This window comes from Platalea leucorodia (assembly GCF_965183815.1).
Source record: "Platalea leucorodia genome assembly, chromosome: 4".
Lineage (NCBI taxonomy): Eukaryota > Metazoa > Chordata > Aves > Pelecaniformes > Threskiornithidae > Platalea > Platalea leucorodia.
The window spans coordinates 8,747,925-8,770,421 of NC_138826.1; the positions used below are offsets into that span (position 1 = coordinate 8,747,925).

Sequence of the window (22,497 nt, forward strand, 5' to 3'; positions counted from 1 at the left end):
ACTGCTGTTGTGCCCCTAGTGTAGTGTCATTCTGCAGGTTTGGCCCTTTTTAATGATTTGGTTCCAAAAGTAAGCTAGACCTATGCAATATCTTGTGAAAGTGTGTGTGCCTGCCTCTGTTACGACCTGGTGTCGATGGAAGGGCAGAAGCTTCAGAAATGATTGAAAGTAGGTTGCTGTGTGCAGGAAAGCATGGTTATGTGTTCCCTGACAATGGGAAAAGCTGCAGTATGAGCTGAGAACCTCCCAGCCCTCACAGCAGTCAGCCGTGAGATTTCAGAAGTTCTAGTATTCAGAACACAAGTTTGACTTGAAAGTTTTTTGAGTGAAGAGGAAATGTGTGTACATGAAAGAGGATTTCCAGGCAGGTGAAGCTCAAGGAAATAAAGATGAATACAAAATGCACGGGGCTGACTCCAGTTAACATAGAATTCTAATAATAAATCAGTGTCTGAAGTTCAACGTATGGAGAACTATTTTCTGTATGTGTGTTTTTTTTTTTTTTTTTTTTTCAACTACTTAAGACCTTAGTATCAGTTCTTTTAATCAGTAGCTCAAAATGGGTGCATTCCACGTAAGGCATTTTCCTTGTGTTACGAGTCAGTGGTCGGGCTTTTTTTTTTTTTTTTTTTTGTTTGCCTGTAAAAAGATGCCTGATGTATCTCTCTGAAAAAGCAAAAAAGGAGATCTAACTTTTGCTTTCAGTAGTTTGAAAGGACAGTAATAGGAAACGTGTACCTTGTCAATGATGGCATATTTCCTAATAAGCTATTCCTTTTGAGCTCACCGTGGTGTAGTGAATAAAGCCTGATAGAGCAACAGCGTTCTGTCTGGCTGTGTTATGAAATACAGGAGTGCTCCAGCTAAATGCTGATGCTTCTAATTATGGTGGCTTTCAGAGATGGGAGCTTTTCTTCTAGGCCTACCTCGTGGCTTTCATTGCCTTTTAAAAGGGCTCAAACTACGTGGAATATTCTACTATAGTGCTGTCTTTAAGGCCATATACATTACAATATTTAAAAAAAATAAAAGTGCAATGCTTTTTTCATTGTGCATCATGGCACGTGAGGCTGGGTTTTAAACATATCATCTTTTAATTTGTAGTAATGATGATTCTGTGCGTGGAATGAGTGAGTATCATTTGGTTCTCTGGAAATACTTAGACTGCTGTACTGAGCTACAGTCCAGACCTCAATATTTGCTAATGTTGAATTAGTCTAACACTTGGCAGCTGATGTGGTTCAGGGAATCAGGAATGTATTTGTGGTCAGCTGTGGCTCTCATCTGGTGACACGTCTCTGGCTATAAAAGCAGAGCTAGTGCGCCAGGTTGAGAATTCACCTGCATCTGGATGGTAAAGTTATTTGTGCTCCAGTACTTGAGGCTTTGAAGCGCTCTGAGGTTTGCTGTCGATGATGCATCTTGGCGCAGGAACAGCAACGCACTGGTACCAGCTCACAGACCTGTTTTACCAGGGTGAGAGAAAATCTGGCAGTTCCCTTGTCAAAGTATGAAATTCTGGTGCTCAGGCAGATGAGCACAGTGAGCTTGGGCAGTTTTCTAAAGCAGTTCTCTTCATTGTGTTCTCTGCTTCTTCCAGGCATATAAATGCATCAATGTCCTGCAAATAAATTCATTTTTAAGAACTTTCTGATGCTCAAAGGACTTTTGTAATTCCCTGATGGGTTTTCCACATTTTGCATTTTTGGGAAAACCTCTGTCTGCTTCCTTCATGGTTCCTAAGTGATGACTGGGTTTATACTGTTAGTGAGTATAATGGGAGAAAGAAAATCTCCTTACCAGACTAGAGGCAAGATAACGGCTCTGTTATAAAGTCTGCTATAAGCTGCCCTAGGCAAAAGCAACGTGATGCATCTGTCCCGCTGCCAGAATGATCTATATAATGTTGAATACAGAGACATTGTTTAGATCTGTCCCGTTCAAGCCCATTAACTTCTGAATCTCTGTTCTTAGTTACAGTAGTACTTGGGCAGCAGTGGGCGAGGGCATGGAGTGAGGCAGATAGAAAGGAAAAAATGTAAAATATAGCAAATTCCCACATTTCTACAGTTAATATTTTTAGTGAATGCATCACTGTTTCTTTGTGTTGACCGCCTGCTGTTTTCACTCCTCTTTCTCTGCATGCTCGATATTGTTCTCCCATCTGTCCCTTCCTCCTCAGCTGTAATGCCGAGACAGAGGTACTGCCTCCTAAGTCTTCATCTTCTCAGAACTTGTATTAAAGCAACCTCATTACTCCATTCCTCCCCAGCAGTATGTATGTGTTCATGGTTCTTTCTCATCTCCCCTTCCCCCATTCTCTCTGTGCTGTGTGTAGATATATATATGTACAGTATTATCTCTGGTGATCTAAGTAGAAATACTGCATACACAAGGTATGAAATAAAGTCAGTATTGATCCATACATATATGTGTACATATATATGTATATGTGCATATAAAAATATATATATATTGGATGCCTAGTACTTTTCACTGTACAAGGTTCTTTTATGGTCTTTTTATGATGTGAAATAACACATTCTTCATTGTAACTGGCCCTTCAAACTCTGTAAGGAAAGCTTTTTAACAGAAAACCCCAACATTTTCTTCATGAAATTCTGTTAGGATCAGCTGTGCTTTGAACTGTTACAAACTGTCATTTCTGTTGAATGGTTCCCTCAGGACATATTTTGAGTGTATTAAAATAATATCTAGAGAGAAAAAATAGCAAGAATAGCATCCGCTGTACTTGGAGGGTCTGAGGACGTGGGTCTGAGTCCATCCGCTGCAGGTCACTGCCTTCCTCTCCTGATGTGCAGGCTGCAATGTGAAAAGTTCATGGTACAGACCACTGCTGGAGGAGGGGAGGAAGCAAGTGTTATTGTTATTGGTTTACTGTTTTCTTTTTGCAGAACCAGCCTTGGAAATTTGTACCAAAATCCCCCCTAGACTTTGCAATTAATACAATCTTTTTTTTTCCTCCTCAAGTTAGGAAATAGCTGTGCATTCCCTGTGTGTGCAACTCAGTTCTTGTCACCTCTGCAAATACTTTATCGTGTAGCCTTTTGTTTTTAATACCCTTAGCAACAAACTGTTTTTTTCCCTAAAATATAATTTTCTCTTTAGTGGGTAGGTTAGACATGAGACTAAGAATTGCTTTGTCCATGCTACTAACATATGCTAGTACATGGAGCAGACTGAGCACTCGTAAGTTCATCCACGTTGCTGGATATTAAAAGAAAAGACTTGCTGCTCAGATCCAGAGCTCTCACAGGACATGATAATGGTTTTAAGATATGTGAAAACTGCAGCAGGGTAGTAGGGAGCTATTTGTTCTCCGTGCCCTTATTAGAGCAAGAAGTGCTGGTCTTAAAATTGCAGCAAGAAAGATTCAGATTCTTTAGCAGATTAGATAAATATCTGTCAGGGAGCAAGTATTGATTCATATCTTGAATGTTGCCCTTTCCAATGCAACAAATTAAAGCTTTGTGTGTAGAAGAGCTCAGCTGGAGATAAGTGATGTTGAAGTGAGCTGGCATGAAACCAGCCCTGCTTGTGCCTAGTACATCCAGACTGGTTGGAGGAAAGATTGGGTTTGTACTAAGGCACAATGCAAGAACTTCATCCGCAGTACAGCTCCAGAGCTTTATCTAAGCCTGTGCCTGCCGACATGCTTGCGTGCAAGTGGGATGATGGCAGGAGAGTCTGTGCTTGATTGATGGTCTTTTTATATCTTTTAATAGTAAAGGATGTAAAGTGGCCATAATCCCAATCATGAGGTGTGCTTTTAAAATAATGAGCAACCATGATTAGTTTAACCTTTACTTTGGAATTTATTTGTTGTTGTTTTTCCTTTTTTGTTATCAACAACGAGGAAGATTCTTTCTATAAAAATCTATTTATCTTATTTATTAAGATGGAGAGGGTAAAATGAGTCAGTAAATGTGAAGGACAGTTTTATGTCTCCAAGTCTTACCCCAGTATTGCTTTTTGAACAGGCTTTATTTTGAGTTTCTAGCTGCAGGTGTAAACTAGCCAGCAATTCCCACAGCCCACAGTGTGGCTGTATGAAGGAAGCCCAATTCCAGTCCAGGTCCGCAGTCTTTCCATGTGAGTCTGCCTTCTTTTGAGGATGCTCTGGAGCCACCACAGTGCGTGTGTATGAGTTGAAGTGAAGGTTTGCTGGAAGACTGACCGTGGAAGCAGAAAAATATTCATACATTTATTTGTGTGCTAGCATGCATTAGTATTTAGGCACTTAACTGAAAAACAACAGCAGGTTAACCAAAAGTTGAGCAGAAAGAGTTGAAAGGTATTTTTATCTACTTTAACAGAAAATCATATGGTAGGGAGAAGTACAGGAGAAAAGAAATGAAAACACAATTTTGTCAACTGCTCTTTCATGTTTTTCTCTAAGTCCAGCTCTGAGACTGACGTGGTTACATGAGAACTCGTGGCTTCTTGAAAATCTATGTGTCGGGAGGCTGAAAATCCAGAAGGAAATAGAAAGAATGGCAAATGTTCACTTTTATAATGTGGGATTATTTTTAGGCTTGTTCCCATTACATTTTAGGGAACCTGCCCTATAGAGAAAGACGTACTTAAAACATCATTGTGGGGAGGAGAGGCCAAAGGTATTCCTTCATTTTTTAAAGTGGACTGGGGCCCCTCTTAGCATGCAGATTCACAGGTTAATTAGGAGTTCAGGTTTTCGGCCATTCATCACAGGTTTCAAAATGACTTTCCTCCTTTCTCCACCTGTCATGTACGCAGCTGCTCGGTTAGACACTTAGCATGGTAAGTGCATGCATACTTCCCTGTTACAGCCTGTGAAGTTGTGCTATACGTTGTGGGCAGGACGACTCCCAGGTCAAGACCTTTAGCCAATGGCAGCAGCTCCTTTGCGCGTTGAACTTGGAGGGCTGACCTGACTGAAACCGTGAGCTGGGGAAAGGAGGCTTGTTCACTTGCTGAAAAGGGTCTGCTAGGTTGCAGTATTTCCCACCCCACTTCACTGATCGATTCTCTCTCGCAGGCAGGAATGGCATCTCCTGAAAATCCCGAGCAGTTGATCATTGCCCTGGAACCCGAGGCTGCCTCTATCTACTGCCGAAAGCTCCGCCTGCACCAGATGATAGACCTGAGTAGTAGGGCGCCTGTCAATGGTTATAGCCCAAGTGACACTATTGGAACTGGATTTACACAGGGTACTGCTTCCATTAACTCACTTCTTTAGATTCTTATGCCTAAGTTTGCTTTGTCCATGAGGGCTGTTTTCTTATCATTTCTTGTTGTCTTCGCTCTCTTTAAAAGTTTTAGGCTAGCATCAGTTTGCTTTTATAAACTGTTTTCCTGTTTAGTGTAATTAGACTAGTTTAGGCATTGATCCGGCAGACATGTTTGCACACACTTGAATTTTAGCACACAGGTAGCTTCATTGCCTTGCCTTTATTGGGATGTTGTGGGAGGCTTTTAGTATTTTCACAACAGTATTTTTCTGCCTTAATTAAAATCAATACTTCATGTTGGATCTTTTTTTAATTTAATTTGTTGGAAACAATTATGTGTTCACTTAGCTGCATTATTGAAGCAGTGTTAAATAACTGGATCTGCAGTGAGACTTTGAGGTGTTCCAGAGTTTTGGTAGATGCTTTTTGATGTCATCTTTATGAAATATCATTAATTACTTTCAACACTCAGGGGAACACACGGTATTGGAATATAGCAATGAATTTATCTGCTTGTAGAAGAGCAACTAGATACATCACTTCTGATTTATAGACCTGGGATCTGTTGCTAATATCAATGTTTGAAGACTGATTTAGAATGAAGGACAGAGATTGGTCCACAGTGTAAGTCACTTGCCAAAAGATCCTTCGTCACCAAAGATTTTTGAGCTTGGTATCCTACCTGAGATTGGAGGAAAATAGGAGAGAAAAAAACAACAGGAAAACGAAACAGCAGTAAGATGTGATTGCTGCATAACGCACACATTTCCCATCTGTGTGAACTGTAACAGTTGCACTGATATTGGTGGTAGCGTACCAGTCTATCCCAGAAGGAATTTATCAGAAGAATTTGTATTTTATCACATTTACTAGGTCAAAACAACACAGGAAAGTGGAAGATTAAGCTAGCAAAGCTATTCCTGTATTTACCGGAGGGTATGTTTTTTTTTTTCAGTTAGGTGGAGTCATTCTCTCCTATCTGTGCCTCTCCTAGCCAGCACTTGTCAGATGTGTTCAGTGTTACGGAGGCCCAGCACAGGACACAATCCATTTTCAGGACACAGTCCCTTCAGGGGCTCCTCGCCTTCTGTCCCCCTCATTCGTGTCCTGAACCGTTCCAGTTCCATGCGATTTTACATGAACTCACTTTCAGGCTACACAGGGATTTGCCTCTGGGAAAATAATAAAAGAAAAGAGTTTCTCTGGTTAAGGTTTTGAAGCTGGGCAGAATCTGGCAGATCACGGATTTCTGCTAGCGGGCTTTTTCTTGGATGGGGGTACCATTCTCCTTTTTGACTTTGTATGGTAAAAGCTATTGGGGATGAGAAAGATTTCATGTCAAAATTAATGAAAACAAAGTTTGGAGTGAATTAATTTGGGGTTAGAATTAAAATTTCATAAAGGCATGGCAGGCACCCAAGACAAGCTGAGAACAGATTAAGGAGAAAAACCCTTTAAATATAAACAGAGAGAAGCACTCCAAGGACCATATTATTGCTGTGAAGTCAAAACAAAAATTTTACTGTTCATAGCAGCCAGGATAACCTTACTTCAGTCGTAGTTAAAGACTGCCTCTTGTGTTCACTTCTAGCCCACAGGAGTGAATGAAAGGACTCCTGTTGACTTCTGTGGGCTCTGTGTCAGGCCCTTGCTTGGACCTAGTGCTTGTTCTGTCATTGAATGCTTCGTCTAAGCTCTCACTGTGTGCTGCTAAGTCAGCACAGCGAGGCTGACGCGGCTTGTCTGCATCACAGGGTCTTTCTGGGGAGGGGATGATTTTTTGATCTTTCAGTTGTAGGGGTTGATTAAGAAGCATAATAGCAAAGGCTCTCACTACTCTGCTTTCTCTTACAGGCTGCTCTGCCTCTTTTAAATGTCTAAGTAGCAATTAAGTCTTGTAAATTAACTTATTGTTATAATAGTATTGCCAGATTATGCTTAATTTTTAATTGGTGAATATTTAAAATATTATGAGGGTCAGACTTGGTGATCACTGTGGCCGTAAGAAGTTATAAATCTGAGAAGCAGTGCGTTTGGCTGCTTGTTTTGAGACAGACCAACATCCTGAAAGGCTCAGGAGGCATCTTTGCCTGAGCACCCGAAGTCAGAAGTGGCTTTTGGAAACGTGGGGATTGTTGGTCTGGCAGCAGGCCGGGGCTGCCGCTGCGGCAGACGTTGCGCTGAGCACAGTTGGCTGCAAGCCTTCCCCATTCCAGGCGGTGCTTTAAAAGCCAGAATATAAAAAAAAAAGTAAATCAGACCTGTTTATAGCTTTTGTGTTAGGTTATTGGTTGTAATTCAGTTACTATCGAGGAAGATCAGTGTGGCTGAAAAACATTTTTCGTTCTGTCTAGAAACAACATTATAATGTTCCCGATTATAATGCAATAATTTTTGTTCGTTTGTTTTGTTAAGAAGTGATACAGACAGATCTGTCAGCCCGCTTGCACTTGTTTCCTGCAGCTTATGATATATCAGCTTCTTCATGCTTTCTTATACTCGGTAATTTTTTCTCTGTCAATGACTAGCTAAGGAACACGTCCGTCGTAATCGACAGAGTCGTACCTTTTTGGTGGAAAATGTCATAGGAGAGATCTGGTCCGAACTGGAGGAAGGTAGTGTCCTTTCTTAAATAAACTTTGCTCTCACTGGTTCTATATTGCAGGCAAACATTGTGTTTCCCACAAATGTGCTGTGCACTGCAGTGTTCTCACAGTGATTATAAATAGGAAAAGAAAAAAATACAAGTTCATGTGCTGCTCTTAGTTACTAAGGCTGAACTGCTATTCTGTATGCTCTAGCAAAATACAGTTTATTAAGGAGATGGTAGAAAGGAATGCAGCTGTTAAAATGCAACCAGAATATTTTCCTCGGAACAGGCCTTGTAAATATGCCATAGTATTAATTTGGTAACCTCCTAGGATGTATGCTAGCAGCATGAGCAATTCTATTAAACTGCTTTTCATCTGTGCTAAGTCAATAGCTTTTGACATCTGATTTTCATATTTATTGTCAATCATTGCATTATAATTACTAAAAAAGATCAAGACTTTAGCATAGACATTCATGGCTTTCTGTAAGTCATTATCTCTCATGATGATAATGCCCCTGAGAAGTCTTCATTGCAATACGCTGTGGTGATAACGTTAACATAAATACCATTTGCCTATTCCTTTGGCAAACTAGGTGACCGTTACATCGTTGTTGACAGTGGAGGAGGCACAGTGGATATGACTGTCCATCAGATAAGGCTCCCTGAAGGACATCTTAAGGAGCTATACAAGGCAACAGGTATGTCACTTCCACTGCTTGCTTTATTTATGTAATATTTTTACTTGTCAGTGAAGGAAATGTATGCCTTTATCATTCACTGCATTTGACTAACAGTTCTTATTGAAATAAGACCAGCGTTCAAAATTAGCATAACCTAGCTGCTGGTCAGCAGACAAGGCTAAATCACTTAATGCTTCTGACGCTTTGGGATGGTAAACCTCACGTTGGAAGGGTAAGGAACGGCCATCTCCTGTGTTATTCACTCCCATTCAGGCCACAACCTCCTGCCATGGTCCTGGTCTGACTTCTGCTAGTAGAGTCGTCATCTTCCTGTCCTTTGAGAGGTCACCTGTGCATTGCTGCTCTGCCCAGGTATTCAGAGACGTACTGTACAGATATGAATAGCTGAGTGTCACAACAAGGTCCTTGTAAAGTGACTGTGGCAGAACAGAAGTTTCCCTGGATTTAAGGGGAAGCTTTCACAGACAGTATAACAAGGAGGGTCTACAATCCCCTAGGAAAAATGCACAATGATTGATCCACAACAAAGATATAAAGTGCAATTCCTTGAATGGTATTCCCTTCCTGAACTCCGGATCCCCTTTGACTTTGTCCCGTGACGAAGCTGTTACCCACATGAGACAGCCTATTATTTGTTCCTGTGTCTCCATACTGTTTTAGTCTTCATCTGTATGGTTCATCATTAAGCGTTCTCAGCCCTGGTGGCTGTAAGACTACCCCAGTAAACAACCCAGTAAAGAGCAAATGGGACGCTGTACATCAAGTCTATCCACTCCTGAATGTGAGTCCAACTCACGCCTTCTCATGTGTGGATAAGGAGGCAGTTTCCTTTGCTTCTAATAAAAATGTTTCTGTTTTATAGTGGTAATGTTACAGTGGCTATGATGGTATAGGAGTAAAAGTGAAGCAAAGGTAAGATTATGTTCTGTATTAGACCAACTGTTATATTTAGAAAAGATACCTCTTTCTGTAGACCTTTTCCTATGGCAGTCCTAGTAGTGTCAATCTGATGTGTATTTGGTCAACTTGAAATCTAGTAAGCCGTTCAGAATATTAAAGCTGTATTTTGTTTGTACTACAGGTGGACCATACGGTTCTCTAGGTGTGGACTATGAATTTGAAAAGCTCCTGTGTAAAATATTTGGAGAAGATTTTATTGAGCAATTTAAAATCAAGCGTCCTGCTGCCTGGGTAGATCTGATGATAGCGTTTGAGTCCCGTAAACGGGCAGCAGCTCCAGACAGGACCAATCCACTAAACATCACTCTGCCTTTCTCCTTCATTGACTATTATAAGAAGTTTCGAGGTCACAGTGTAGAACATGCCTTGAGGAAAAGCAAGTGAGTAGATGATTGAACCCAAATGGATGCAGAATTAACTACTGATAGCAAAGACAAATCATTAAAATATCCTAATTATATGTAGACTGAAAGATAATAATGTAAAAATGTAATATAAGGATGAGAAAATGGGATTGCCTGAAGTGCAGTTTCCAGAATGAAGAGTTCTGATCTATCTCTTACAAAAGCTTTTCTATATAAGACTTGCACTCTCCTGATATTGTTTTCTATGACTTTCGTTAGGCCACCACTGCATGACTTTCCTGAATTTGACCATATATTTTGAGTCTCTTATATGTTAATTAGGAAGGTCAGATCAAACACAGAATTTGATGTCTAAAGTTTAGTTACCTAAAACCTTGATTTTTAGAGGCCTGGGCCCTGGAACAAACCCAAGATCTTGAGTGAGATATGTAAGTACATTCATGACTTGAGGAAAGTTATGAACAGTACCAGATCACCAGTGAAAACACATACTATTGCATAGAGCTCTGCAAGAGGAAAGCATTCTTCTTTTGAAATAATGGCAGGCTTTCTTTTCTCCTGGTATGTTAGAGTTAGATCATTTGCTCAGTAGACGGGGAGACATAATTCCCTGCAGAGGTTTTAATTCCTGATTGTAAGTATCAGGAAAGCACCCTAAATGACAAGGTCACAGGCTGCTACAGAAAAGGAAGGGAGGAGAAAGTAGAAGTGGGCATTTTGCATCTTTTGAAGTTATATGCTACAGGCCACCTGGAGATTAATAGCATCAAAGAGAAAGAACAAGAGCGCCTGTGAATGCGCGGCAGAACGCTTGGGACCGGAGAGCAGAAGACGTGATATTTAGTACCTGTACCTTGGTTTCTTTCTGCATTTTTTAATCCAGCGAATGTTGAATGTAGCATGCAGGCTGAAACTCCTGCATCTTTTCCTAAAGTTGTTGGTAAATCTACTTTAAGCCTAAATGACTTGGAATCCAGCTCGGAGTCACTTCCTAAATGAGACTGAGGTTCTGAAATCATTAAAAATTTCTGGAAATATTCCCTCTCACAAGGCCATCTCCTTCTTATTAATAGTCTTAATGGTGAATCTTAGAGGGAGTGCTAAATGTTCCCTTCAAATAAAATGAAATTAATTGGATAACGGGATAGAAAGAGTATAAAGGTGACATATAATGTGCATGAATGAAAAGGAGATTACTGAGCTCTATGGATGTGCATCAGTGATGGAATAACGTAATGCCTGTATTCACTTAACAAATGTTATGCCTCATTAAAAATGCTGTGCTCCCTTCTGCCTCCTGAGGCTTCCCATACTTGCTTGTTTTCCTTGTGTGTTTCCAGTGGCTTTGGCCTGCTGCTCCTGTAATCTAAATGTTGCCCTTCTGGGGATGAATCAGTGCTGTTTCAGATGAGCGAGCGCTGGATTGACTGCCAGCTGTTTCAGGAAGCAGCTGAGCATTGGTAATGCTACAGAAGGCAATCAGGCAAAGAAAACAACAATTAGACAAGCAAAAATAACAATTCTCCCTTGAAATTTTACATTGCTGCAGTTGGTATGGGGCTAGGGTGAGGTGAGGCACTTTCTTCCAAGCAAAATGCATGCAGATTCTGTAAACTCATTCATTTATTTATTTACTGCATCTTGTGAGTGCTTGGCTGTTTCTTACAGCTCAGCTGTAATGTTTTAATGTCCCTTCTAACTATTCTTTTCCAGTGTGGACTTTGTGAAGTGGTCCTCCCAGGGAATGCTGAGGATGAGCCCGGATGCAATGAATGCTCTTTTCAAACCTACAATTGACCAGATTGTTCAGCACCTTAGTACGTATCTATGTGTAATGCTGCTTCCCGGCTGAGCTGAAACTGCCGCTTTGCTTACCTGTTTCAAACCCATAACTGGAATTAAAGTCAAACAGCTCCCCTAGTACGCACCAAATGTGGGCAGGGAATTCAGTTCTGAAACTTGTAGTTCTCTACAAAGTAGTTAGGAAAATAATAAAAGTAAAGGACATCACACATTGAGTGTGATTCAGTCCTGTTACTGCCTAAGCTTCGATTATTCTGTACTTCCAGGGCTGCAAGCATTCAGAAGGCTGAAGTGCAGTGACTAACCCAGATCCTGCTTTTCTTTTTCCTGTTGCAGGCAACAAATAAATAATGCCAGAGATGTAACTAGTTTCTAATTATTCCTGTTATTAAGACCTCTAGTTCATTTCCGCTCAGTGGAAGGACTTATAAAGTCACATTTGTTCATGACTGTCCAAATCACTGACATCTCTAAACCACAAATAATAAATGATGCATCATGGTAAAAGTACTTCCAGGCATGGCTTAAGCAAGACTGAATTTATTTATCCAGTAATGGGAAGTGACATAGGCTTATTGGAAAATTTATTATTTAAAGTCTTCCTGGTGGAAGATTGGATTTGTATCAAGTAGAGTATAATATACGTAGTAAGCAAAGTATTGCTGTTCTACACGTTACAAAGCACTAATTGAATTGTATTTGGAGTGGAATATCCAGCTTTATTCACTATATGCGAGGAAGTATTAGATAAATTTTGAGAGGTCACAACTTACAAGCTGTTCTGTGCTAGCTGTCTATGTGAGAAGGGAGGTAGAGGTCTAGAATTACAATAGTTGTGATAGATACCTCAGTCATGCTGCCTTGGTTATTTGAACTAAGGGTGAGCCTACAACTGAACTGTGTGATTTGCTTGAAAGTAGGGGATGTGGGGTTAATCTAAGAAGGAACATCTGTAAAAATGTAAGGAGGTATTATTTTGCAGATGGTACATACCGTGGTTAAGAAGTTAGGCTCAGAAGTAACAAGTGAATTTAAAATGGGGTGAATTATCTGGAATGCAGTAAAGGGTATGTGAATCAGTTAGGTTTGGGAATATCTCACTGATACTTGAAGTGGCAAGATGATGTCTGTTTCCCTACCACCGATAATGTGACTGCCAGGATTTCTTTGCAAGAAATCCATGTCGCCCTTTACTGGTAGAAGCTAAATAAAAATTCTGTTTCAAGTGCCACTTTAGAAATATTGTATGCTTTGAGGTAAGTTTCCATTCACAGTGAAATAGAGTATAGAAGAGTCTGCAGAAGTGGAACTAGTGCATGCTGAGAGTGGCAGTGTGGGCATAGATGTGGCAGTTTCGGATCTTGTGCATGCGCATGGGACATTCAGTGCACTAGGACATTAGTAGTTTGACCTGCATTGCCTTGTCACAGTGGATTTTTCCCTATTGAATGGGCTCTGTTTCTGTTTAGGTGATGTGTTTGATAAGCCAGAAGTGACCAATGTCAAGTTTCTGTTCCTGGTGGGTGGCTTCGCTGAATCCCCCTTACTCCAACAAGCTGTCCAGAGTGCTTTTGGTTCGAGATGTCGAGTCATCATTCCTCAGGATGTGGGCCTCACTATCCTCAAAGGAGCTGTTCTCTTTGGTCTAGACCCTGCTGTCATCAAAGTGCGGCGTTCACCTCTCACCTACGGTGTGGGTGTGCTCAATCGGTTTGTGGAAGGGAAGCATCCACCAGAGAAGCTTCTAATCAAAGATGGCACACGCTGGTGCACTGATGTCTTTGACAAATTTATCTCAGCCGACCAATCTGTAGCCCTTGGAGAAACTGTGACACGCAGTTACACACCTGCCAAACCTTCTCAGTTAGTAATAGTGATCAATATCTATAGCTCAGAACAAGATAATGTCAGCTTCATCACCGAATCTGGAGTAAAAAAGTGTGGCACACTTCGCTTGGATCTCACGGGAACTGATGCTTCAGTGCCGAACCGGCGGGAGATCAAAACACTTATGCAGTTTGGGGACACTGAAATCAAAGCCATGGCCATTGATGTTGCCACCTCTAAAAGTGTCAAAGTTGGTATTGATTTCTTAAACTACTAACAGCCCATTTTCCCCACCACAGCCTGTTTGTGAGACTGATCTTCCACTATTCCATTTTTTGACTTTCATATATCATGTAATCAACGTGAATTTCAGCAGGCTATATGAGAACAGCTAGTAAGGTGGGGTATGTCGTGTTTGTGCCCTTTGATGACCAAAGACTGGATTTTGAAAGACCCTTAAAAAGTTTTGGGAGCAAAAGTTCCAGAGGTAGTAAAAGTTACCAAGTTACTCAAGCATGCTTAAAGATCTACCTTTATTAGGTAAATACCGATTATTGTTGGGTCCTGAAGATTAGTTAAAAAGATGTAAAGCTGTAATCTCTTTGCCTTGTTCTTGTTCTTCTTCTTCCTCTTCCTCCCAAGAAAAACTCACTAACCCACGTGGTTCTTGTAGGGGGTGTATCTGTGTGGGGTGTCTGTTTAAATAGCACCATCCTCTGGCAATGGGAACAAATTAGTAACCTATAATATTCTTTTGTTCTTTTGATTTTGCCCTCTGCTTTCCAAAATTTAAGTGCTGAAGATCAATGACTTAAAGAAATGGGACCTGAGATTCTTAAATTCTGAGATCCCACTGAAAAGAAAATCCTCAGAAATCCTTAAAATTAGATTTAGGGGAAAAAAAAAAATATATATATATATTTTAGGAGCCTCATATTGATTGTTCCAGTTTGAAAACAAGGTCTTTATTGTCAAAGCTCTCAGAACTAGCTGTTGGAAAAAATAGCTAGCATTACCCTCATTATACTTTGGAAAACTATTAAGAACAAAACTATTTATCTTTTGGATCTTCTAAACTTATTTTTATTAGTCTCTTTCTGAAATCATAGAATCACGGAATAGTTGAGGTTGGAGGTGACATCCATTGACTATCTGGTCCAAGCTCTCAGCTCTAAGTAGTGTCAGCTAGAGCAGGATACTCTGTCCCGTTTTGAATGTCTCCAAAGATGGAGATGCCTAAACTTCTCTGAGCCACCTGTTCCAGTATTTGACAAACCTCACTGCAAAAAAAGCTTTTTCTTACGTTTAAAAGGAATTTCTTGAGTTTCAATTTGTGACCGTTGCCTCTTGTTCCTTCACTGGATACCTCTGAGAAGTCTGGCTCCATCTTCTTTACTGTCTTCTATCAGGCATTTATACGCATTCCTAGCATCTCCTGAGCCTTCTCGAGTCTAAACAGTCTCAGATCTCTCAGCCTCTCCTCACATGGCAGATATTCCAATCCCTTAATCATCTTCATGACCCTTTGCTGGACTCAGTCCAGTATGTCCATGTCTCTCTTGTACTGAGAAGCACAGAACTGGACCCGGCACTCCAGATGTGGTCTCATCAGGGCGGAATAAAGGGGACTAATCACTTTCCTTGACCTGCTGGCAATGCTCTTCCTAATGCAGCCCAGGAGGCTATTGGCATTCTTTGTTGCAAGGGCACATTGCCGGCTGATGCTTAACTTTGTGTCTACCAAGACCCCAAGGTCTTTTTCTGCCAAGCTGCTTTCCAGCCCGTTGGCCCACAGCATATACTGGTGCATGGGGCTGTTCCCCCCCAGGTTCAGGACTTTGCACTTCCCTTTGTTGAACTTTGTGAGGTTCCTGTCTGCACATTTCTCCAGCCTGTAGAGGTCCCTCTGACCCATCTGGTTTATCAAGCACTTCTCCAGGTGATTATATTTATTTTCTTGTTAATCCCTGTATTAAGATTTGGAAGCACAATTAGATGATGGCTGTCCAGGAAGATTTAAACAATTTATAAGAGAGAAAATGTCTAGATCAAAAGTACCGTAATATATTTTGAGTAACCTACATTTTAATTGAGTAAAATATATTTCTGGGTTGAGTTGAATGGCCAGTAAAGTGGAAGGCAGAAGCCAAGAGAATGAAACTACAAATAACATTAAATAAAGCATTTCTTACATGGCTATGAGCACACAACTCTCATGCGGGTGAAATACAATGATGGTCATGGTAGCATCTTGTTTTCCAAATAATAACTTTCTGGAAATGTTTTCTTAAGCACGTTCACCTGGACAATTTCTTCTGCAACTGGAACAGTTTTTATTTTGCAAAATGCTACCTACAATCTATATCTGCCATGAACTGACAGCTTCAGATTCAAATCCAAATCCCACTCCAAACTGGCAGACTGATACTACCCTGTAGAATCACCCTAAAATGCTGACACTTTCAGAGCATTTATACAGAGCTGCCTGATTACCTGCTGGAATTCATTACATTTTTGAAACTTTGCAATGTTAATTGTTAAACTAAACCGTCATTTGTAATAAGTTGAGCATGAGTTAAATCCATTACTGAGACTTTTGGGAAATGAAAGCTTTATCAATTATTTCACTAATTTACGTCCCAAGTCTGCACTTAAGCTTTCCGTGTTTAGCCTGGAGTTTTGTCACAGTAAAGAGCTGCAGAACTGGTCTACTGCATTTTGCCATTGAGTTTTCTGTGTCTCCTGCAGAATTCCCTAGTTGAATGTGAAATCTGTTCTGCATTCAGCTTTAAAAAAAAAAAAAAAAAAAGGACTATGGAGAATGCTAGTCACAGTATCCGGCTGGATACTTTCTGTAATTACAAAGTGTGCTTGCTAGCATTCAGTTTCCTGCTGCCTGCGAAATGCTTTAAAAGCTAAATACTGGGATTTTTTTGTGTGTTGCTTTCCATGGTTTACAAACAAGAGAAAGTTTAAGATGAGTTATGAACAATATAATTTTATGTATATACAATATTTAAATATTGTACAGACTCTTTCTTTCTACAGTGCTATTTTCTTGTATAAAAATGCTCTTTGCCTCTGTTGATTTCATTCAGCTGTTAATTTTAAATAACATAGTTTCTCAATCAGCTTCTGTAATTATAGGCTTTTAAAGATGGTAAGATATGAAATGTAAAAGGCTGATCTTATAATAATAGGAAAGAAATGTTGGTGTGTCAGAGAATACAACATTCTTCCTGCAATGCAAGTCATACCAGTTAAGCGTATTACACAGATGCACTAGTATGTTGCTGGGATTTTCATTTCTTTGTTTCAGATGGTGACCATTCCATCTCCAGCAATTCATCATAATAATGGATGAATCCTCCTGTAAAACCAAGTTAAAAATTAGATTGTATGATCTGGATATACAGCTTCTTCACTAGGTTTTGGGGATTTATTAAGGATCTTCTCTAGTTTAAAAAAAAAACAAAAAAAACAAAACAAAAAAAACAACAAAAACCAAACACGAACCTACCTTCCAAAGGCAGGCAACCCTAATTTATTGTAGATGCAGGTAAGACCCAGTTTCTGTTTACCACTACCACCTACCAAAAGACAAAATCCTTAAAGAAAAATAGGCTTTGATGTCTTTGCATCCTATGTTAAACTGAATCGGTCTAATTCTGCACAGATTTGTTTCCTGTGGCCTTAGGTTAACACAGAATTTGGTCTAATAAATGGCTGCAACCACCCCCTCTCTCCCCTGAAGAGGAGGCGAACTGCAAGATCAGGTGGCCCATGATTTTTATCCTGTTTTCAGCCTGTCTGCAGGGAATGCTGAGGGTAGTTTCTGCAGCTCTTCTGAAGCATAGCTTCCTGCACAGTAGCTATTCCCTGCCCTTTCTTCTTTGCCTTTTGTAAGATTCCATCTGGATCCAAGCAGGGGTTTGTTGCTGAAATGACTCTACTGTAACTGTACAATGTGGTTTGCATATTTTTGCACTTCCTCATTCAGTCTGATGAGAGCACTATCAAGCTTATCTTTGCAGAGCACTGAACTACTGAACAAACTCCCAACTGTCCTCGTTGCCCTTTTTAAATCTAAGAATGGAAAATTAGCTTGTCTCTCTAAGGAATTAGAATTGTAAGTAGAATATTATGCTGTGGTCTGTAGTCTATAACCCAGTTAAACAACTTTACATTGTAAGTGGCATGTGGATGCCCGTTTTGATAAAGGATGTTAGGCTGTAAAATTAATATGAAATTTATTAGGAAATGAGTCATTTTTAGAATAGTAGTTCTGATACTTTTGCAGGAGATTCCCTGCAGAGTATTTTTTTGGAAGGGGTTTCAGATGACATTGTGCAACTTAATGTTGAAGGCCTTGCTACCCTTAGGGAAAGCAGAAGGCCCTGGCAGAAGTTTTGCTCTAAGCAGCAACTTGCAAGTTTGGGTCCAAGTTAACTTAACTCTAGGCTGAAAGTTAGCAGCTAATTGTGGTAGAATGATTAATTGTGCTAGAATATGATAAATGTGCAGTGATGCTTAGGAAAGTTTGCATTGGTATGAATATACCAATATTTATATACAGGAGTTTTAATGCATTATTATGAGAAGGCTAATTATATATTGCAGAGATTTAATCGCCAAGGTAAGCTGCATATTTATGATATGAAGTGGCTTAAGCGGATGAATAGTATAAAAGTTGTTGGGCATAACGTCACAGTACTCACCTGCTTGAAATAGTCTTAAACTATATTATAAAACCAACCATTGTGGTCTTGTTCACCTCTGTGCAAGATAAATTCAGATTTCACTGATGTTTGGAGCTGTTCACAACTTGTCTGGATTGTATCTTGAGTGTTCTTGTGTCTTCAACCATGTCAAATAAAATACAGTAAAATTATTTTTTCTTTTTGGGTGTTACTATTTTTATGAAAATTACTATAAAAAGAAACCTAAGTTATTTTGAAAGTGAGAAAGGCCAAGTGGTTATACTTGCATTTGGATACTCCTTCATATGCGTAACTGAGCAAAAGTGACATCAACTGTATGTGCTGCTTACCAGATTTCTTCACCCTTTTAGATGTGTGGACACCACAAGTCTTTGCCAAGGGCTTGCAGGCCCCTGTGCAGCGCACACAACTCTTCAACAAGAGGCTGCTGCATTTTTAGTTCCCTTGTGTGCTTTCTAGGGAGACTCCATATGTGCCCGAGGTAGAAGTCCACTGCTGGGGATTACTCAACTTCCACCAGAGTTGGTGTAGCTCTGAGTAGGGTGTTGGTTGGAGGTAAGACAGAAGGAGTTTGGGCAATACCAAAAGCAGATTAGATATTTTCTGTAATGATGCTTTGAGAGAGCTGGGAAATCAAATATAAAAATTGATCTATCAGAGGGGACTGTAGTCTCTTAGGCCTTATCAAAGGCTGGTTTGTTGCTAAAATTGTATTATCAGGCCAATAAAGTGGCCAATAACCAGGTATATCTGCATGAGGGTGTACATATTTACTGTGTGTTTCTAGATCTAGGAATGTTCAGTAAGGTCCAGCTGCACTAAAAAAAAACTTGTATAACAGTTTGTGCAATATTATATTTTTCTGCTAACTGTTACAGGCCATGTCCCTCTAAAATTCAGCAATGTTGGCACTAGCTGTGGAGACAATTCAGTGGTGTATGTGACCTTAGTCTACAAAGCTGCTCAGACACAAAGATGCAGAGAATGAACTGAGGTGCATAGCAGCCACTACACCCCAACTTCCACCTATTTGCTGCAATGAAGATGTTTTACGAGTGCTTTATGACTATAATTATAAACACCATCCTAATAGGCTAGGTACTGTATTTAACTTGTAATGAACTTGATTTCAGCCAAACATTCAATTAATGTTACTAGTACAATGGGAAATATAATTACAGTCTTCAGGGCACATTAAGAACCAAATTTTGCTTTCAGTGTTCTAGCACATTGCTCTGGTTTCCAGGGGAGTTTCATGTATGTGCATTCACTGGCAGAATTTGGCCCTTTTGCTGGACTCTTCTAAATCCAAAGTTTTTCTCATATGAGTGTGTTTCTGTTCAAAGTTACAGCCCCACCTTGATAGGGAGGAGTTTGTATGAATTGTTGGTTCTACCAAGATCCTATAAATCCTTACTGAAATTTGCAGACAGTGTTTTCATGTTAATAGCCATGGAATAAAACAACTTATAAAACAATCTCCATGACAGCAGTGTCCAACGTCTCCAAAGAGATTCTCTCCTTTCAGTTTTCTAAGCAGCTACATTAAACACCACCCAGATGTCCGTCTTAAGGGCAATGGATTCAGAATCCCCTTACTCAGTGCAAGACCTGCCTGATTTTCAAGAGGTGAAGCTCAGATAAATTGGTGAGAACTGCAGATGCTTTGTGTATCTGGGATTCAGGCCTGTTATTTGCCAATCTCATTACATACTGATGTTGGAAAACTTGTACTTACTTTTCTAGGAATAAATTCTGTTTTATTAGTTCTCATTTATCCCTTGCTGTGTTCTAACACAGAAACATTTTTGTGGTGGGACTGCTGTAGTGGGACAACAAAGTATTGGAGGGGCAGAATTTTGTGCTTTTGTTGCTTCAAATTAGAAATCTGAAAGTGGATATTCAAGTAAAGAAGTTTGCACTACAACTTGTGCAGTTCCACAGATGCAAATTTTTCTTACAGCAAAAACTGTCTTGTGCCATCTTGAAAATGCATCACAGCAAACGTCAGGAGTGCTGAGTAACCTCTGGAGAGGTGATATATTTGTGATTATGATTTCATGACAATTCTCTTTTCATACCTGTGACTTAATATGTGGATGTTCTTATTGATATGCCTTGTTTAAACACACAAATGTCTTCATTGACTTCACTAGCCACATGCTCAGAAATCTGGCACAAATTTTGCTACACTGCTGGATTGAGGTACCTAGGCAATGCAGGAAGCATATTCCTCAGATCTTGGAAAAACTAAATACAGAAGCTCTAAAAGAGCTATGACAGCACCAGTAGCTTTTCTAATGTATAAGACAGCTTTAAAAGGTGAATCTATATTTGAGCTTTTTCTTGTAGAGTTTCATGGATTTAAATTTTGAGTTCTTGGGAAACAAACTAATCTTTCAAAGGAAACCTTAAAGTCTAAATTCCCAGAGAATATGCTTTTCATCTCTTCTGAATTTTACTGCACTAAACATTCATATCTAATTGTCCGGAATGTGAAATCACTGTTCTAATAGTAAAGACAGTATTAGTAGTAAATTGTGCCATTTCTATTACATGGCAATTTAACTCCTACCTTTACAACAAATTTCACTGCAACCTTAATTACTTGGTACTGATGAACAGATGATGTCCCTCATGTTTTAACTTATGCTACGTTGTAATTCTTCTATGGCTTTCCTCCCAGTTCTTTGGACTCCTGCAGAAGTTGAGACCCTGGTTTCCCTATTTGAAGTTCCTTCTTTCCAAACATTTTCTCAGACTCCTTTATTGAGGAGGTTCAAACCACTGAATATCTTCTCTTGGGAACATAATGTCCAAATTCAAACATGCCTTGACTCTTAAATGCATCAACTCAAGCTGAACTGCAATCCAGGCTTTTTTTCTCTCTCCATCTTAACCAAAGGTGGTCTTGTATTGGCATTTTTCATTGTATTTCAGTCTTACAAAGGATAGCCCAGAAACCCGTGTTGCCTTGATAACCTTTCCCTGCTATAAAACATCCCTTTAGTTACAACTCTTAATTTTGTCACTATTCCTTTTCTTCCTAGATTGCTTCATGCGCTCCTTCCCAGCAGCCAGCATCAGTGTCTGAACACAACAGCTATTTTAACAGCACGCAGCTTACAAACTGGCAGTCTGAAACAAGATGTCACCTGTGTCCTGTTTTAACTGTTGTTTGGCAGCCAGGAGGCAATCTCCTATGTGCGAATTTTCACAGTGCAGTGGAAATGACATAAACAGTTGCGCGAGGGAGCCTTTCCACACTTTAGGGACTGTTTCGGATCTCATTAAATTCAATAGAAAGATTCATACTGACTTCAGGGGAGCTTTCAGTCTGGCTGTTAGCCGAGCCCTCAAATCCTTTGTAGCCAGAGAAATACACATTCAAAAGTAAATAGATTTTGAGGAGCTGGCTGAATAAAAAAAAAAAGTAAGATTATCTCAGCATCACTAAGGGGTATATCAAAAGCAGCTGAGCACATACCTCACTGATATAAAGGGACTAAGTGCAGTAAATTAAGTTAGTTAACTGCAAACATTTTTCTGCAAACCATCAAGAAATTCTGTATCTTCTTTGTTTAACGTACAGTTGCGTAGGTACTGGCTATAATTTTGAAGTAATATCTATTTTCTCATTTTTCAGGGACTGTAATAATAGGGAAAAGTTTACTAGATACACCTATCCCAGGACCACTGGCTTTGTGCCCAGAGCAGAAGTCACCGAACTAGGACATAGTGTTCGCTACCGTGTGATGGCAAATAATTATTTAAGAACTTGGTAGATTGCAGCTGCTATAAGCCTTCTATCAGTGTCCACAGGTGAGCTTATGTAAACATGGAGGAATGAAAAGTTCAGTGTAAGCTTCCTCTAGGAATATTGTGTGCTGCAGCAGAGCCAACAAGTAAAAGGAAGATGACACTGGATTGAGTGTAAGAAAACCAAAGGAGTCATATGGAGAGGTGTGTCACAAGGGTTTGGACGTAGGAGGATGGAGGCATTGGTGTGCTCCAGCAGTAGCTGAAGATCAGGGAAGGTTTCAAAGTAGGAAGGAGTGGTGACACTGACAGCTAAAATTGCTAAACTGTAGTAATCTAACGAGTTAGAAAGGTGACTCTCCCTTTTCTAAGGACAATAAGGAGTATTTCCTTCCCTCTGAGGAATAAATTCTGCACCTCTAGTAGGAACTTCCATCTGCCATCAGCTGATAAGTTCAATCTGCTGTCAGCTCTTACCCTCTTCCTTTGTAGTACAAAGAACAACCTCCGTGCTGACCTGATGCTCGCCCCACACAA

At 39.9% G+C, this 22,497-nt stretch overlaps 2 protein-coding genes across 2 annotated transcripts in view; both read left to right on the plus strand.

Annotated features, from left to right (window-relative positions):
• The window catches only part of HSPA12A (heat shock protein family A (Hsp70) member 12A), a 60,924-nt gene extending 42,586 nt beyond the window's left edge, over positions 1-18,338 (plus strand). Inside the window, exons 7-12 of the mRNA XM_082309239.1 lie at positions 5,039-5,210; positions 7,760-7,846; positions 8,418-8,522; positions 9,607-9,865; positions 11,564-11,667; positions 13,123-18,338. Coding sequence (XP_082165365.1) covers positions 5,039-5,210; positions 7,760-7,846; positions 8,418-8,522; positions 9,607-9,865; positions 11,564-11,667; positions 13,123-13,757 — 1,362 coding nt within the window. The 3' untranslated portion in view covers positions 13,758-18,338. The remainder of the gene's footprint in view (positions 1-5,038; positions 5,211-7,759; positions 7,847-8,417; positions 8,523-9,606; positions 9,866-11,563; positions 11,668-13,122) is intronic.
• SPMIP5 (sperm microtubule inner protein 5) lies at positions 17,034-21,986 on the plus strand (the record flags this gene model as incomplete). Its single annotated transcript, XM_082308730.1, is given in 4 exon segments — positions 17,034-17,039; positions 19,152-19,299; positions 21,848-21,892; positions 21,895-21,986. Coding segments are annotated over 4 exon segments (291 nt in total).
• Between the last annotated feature and the right edge of the window lie 511 nt (positions 21,987-22,497).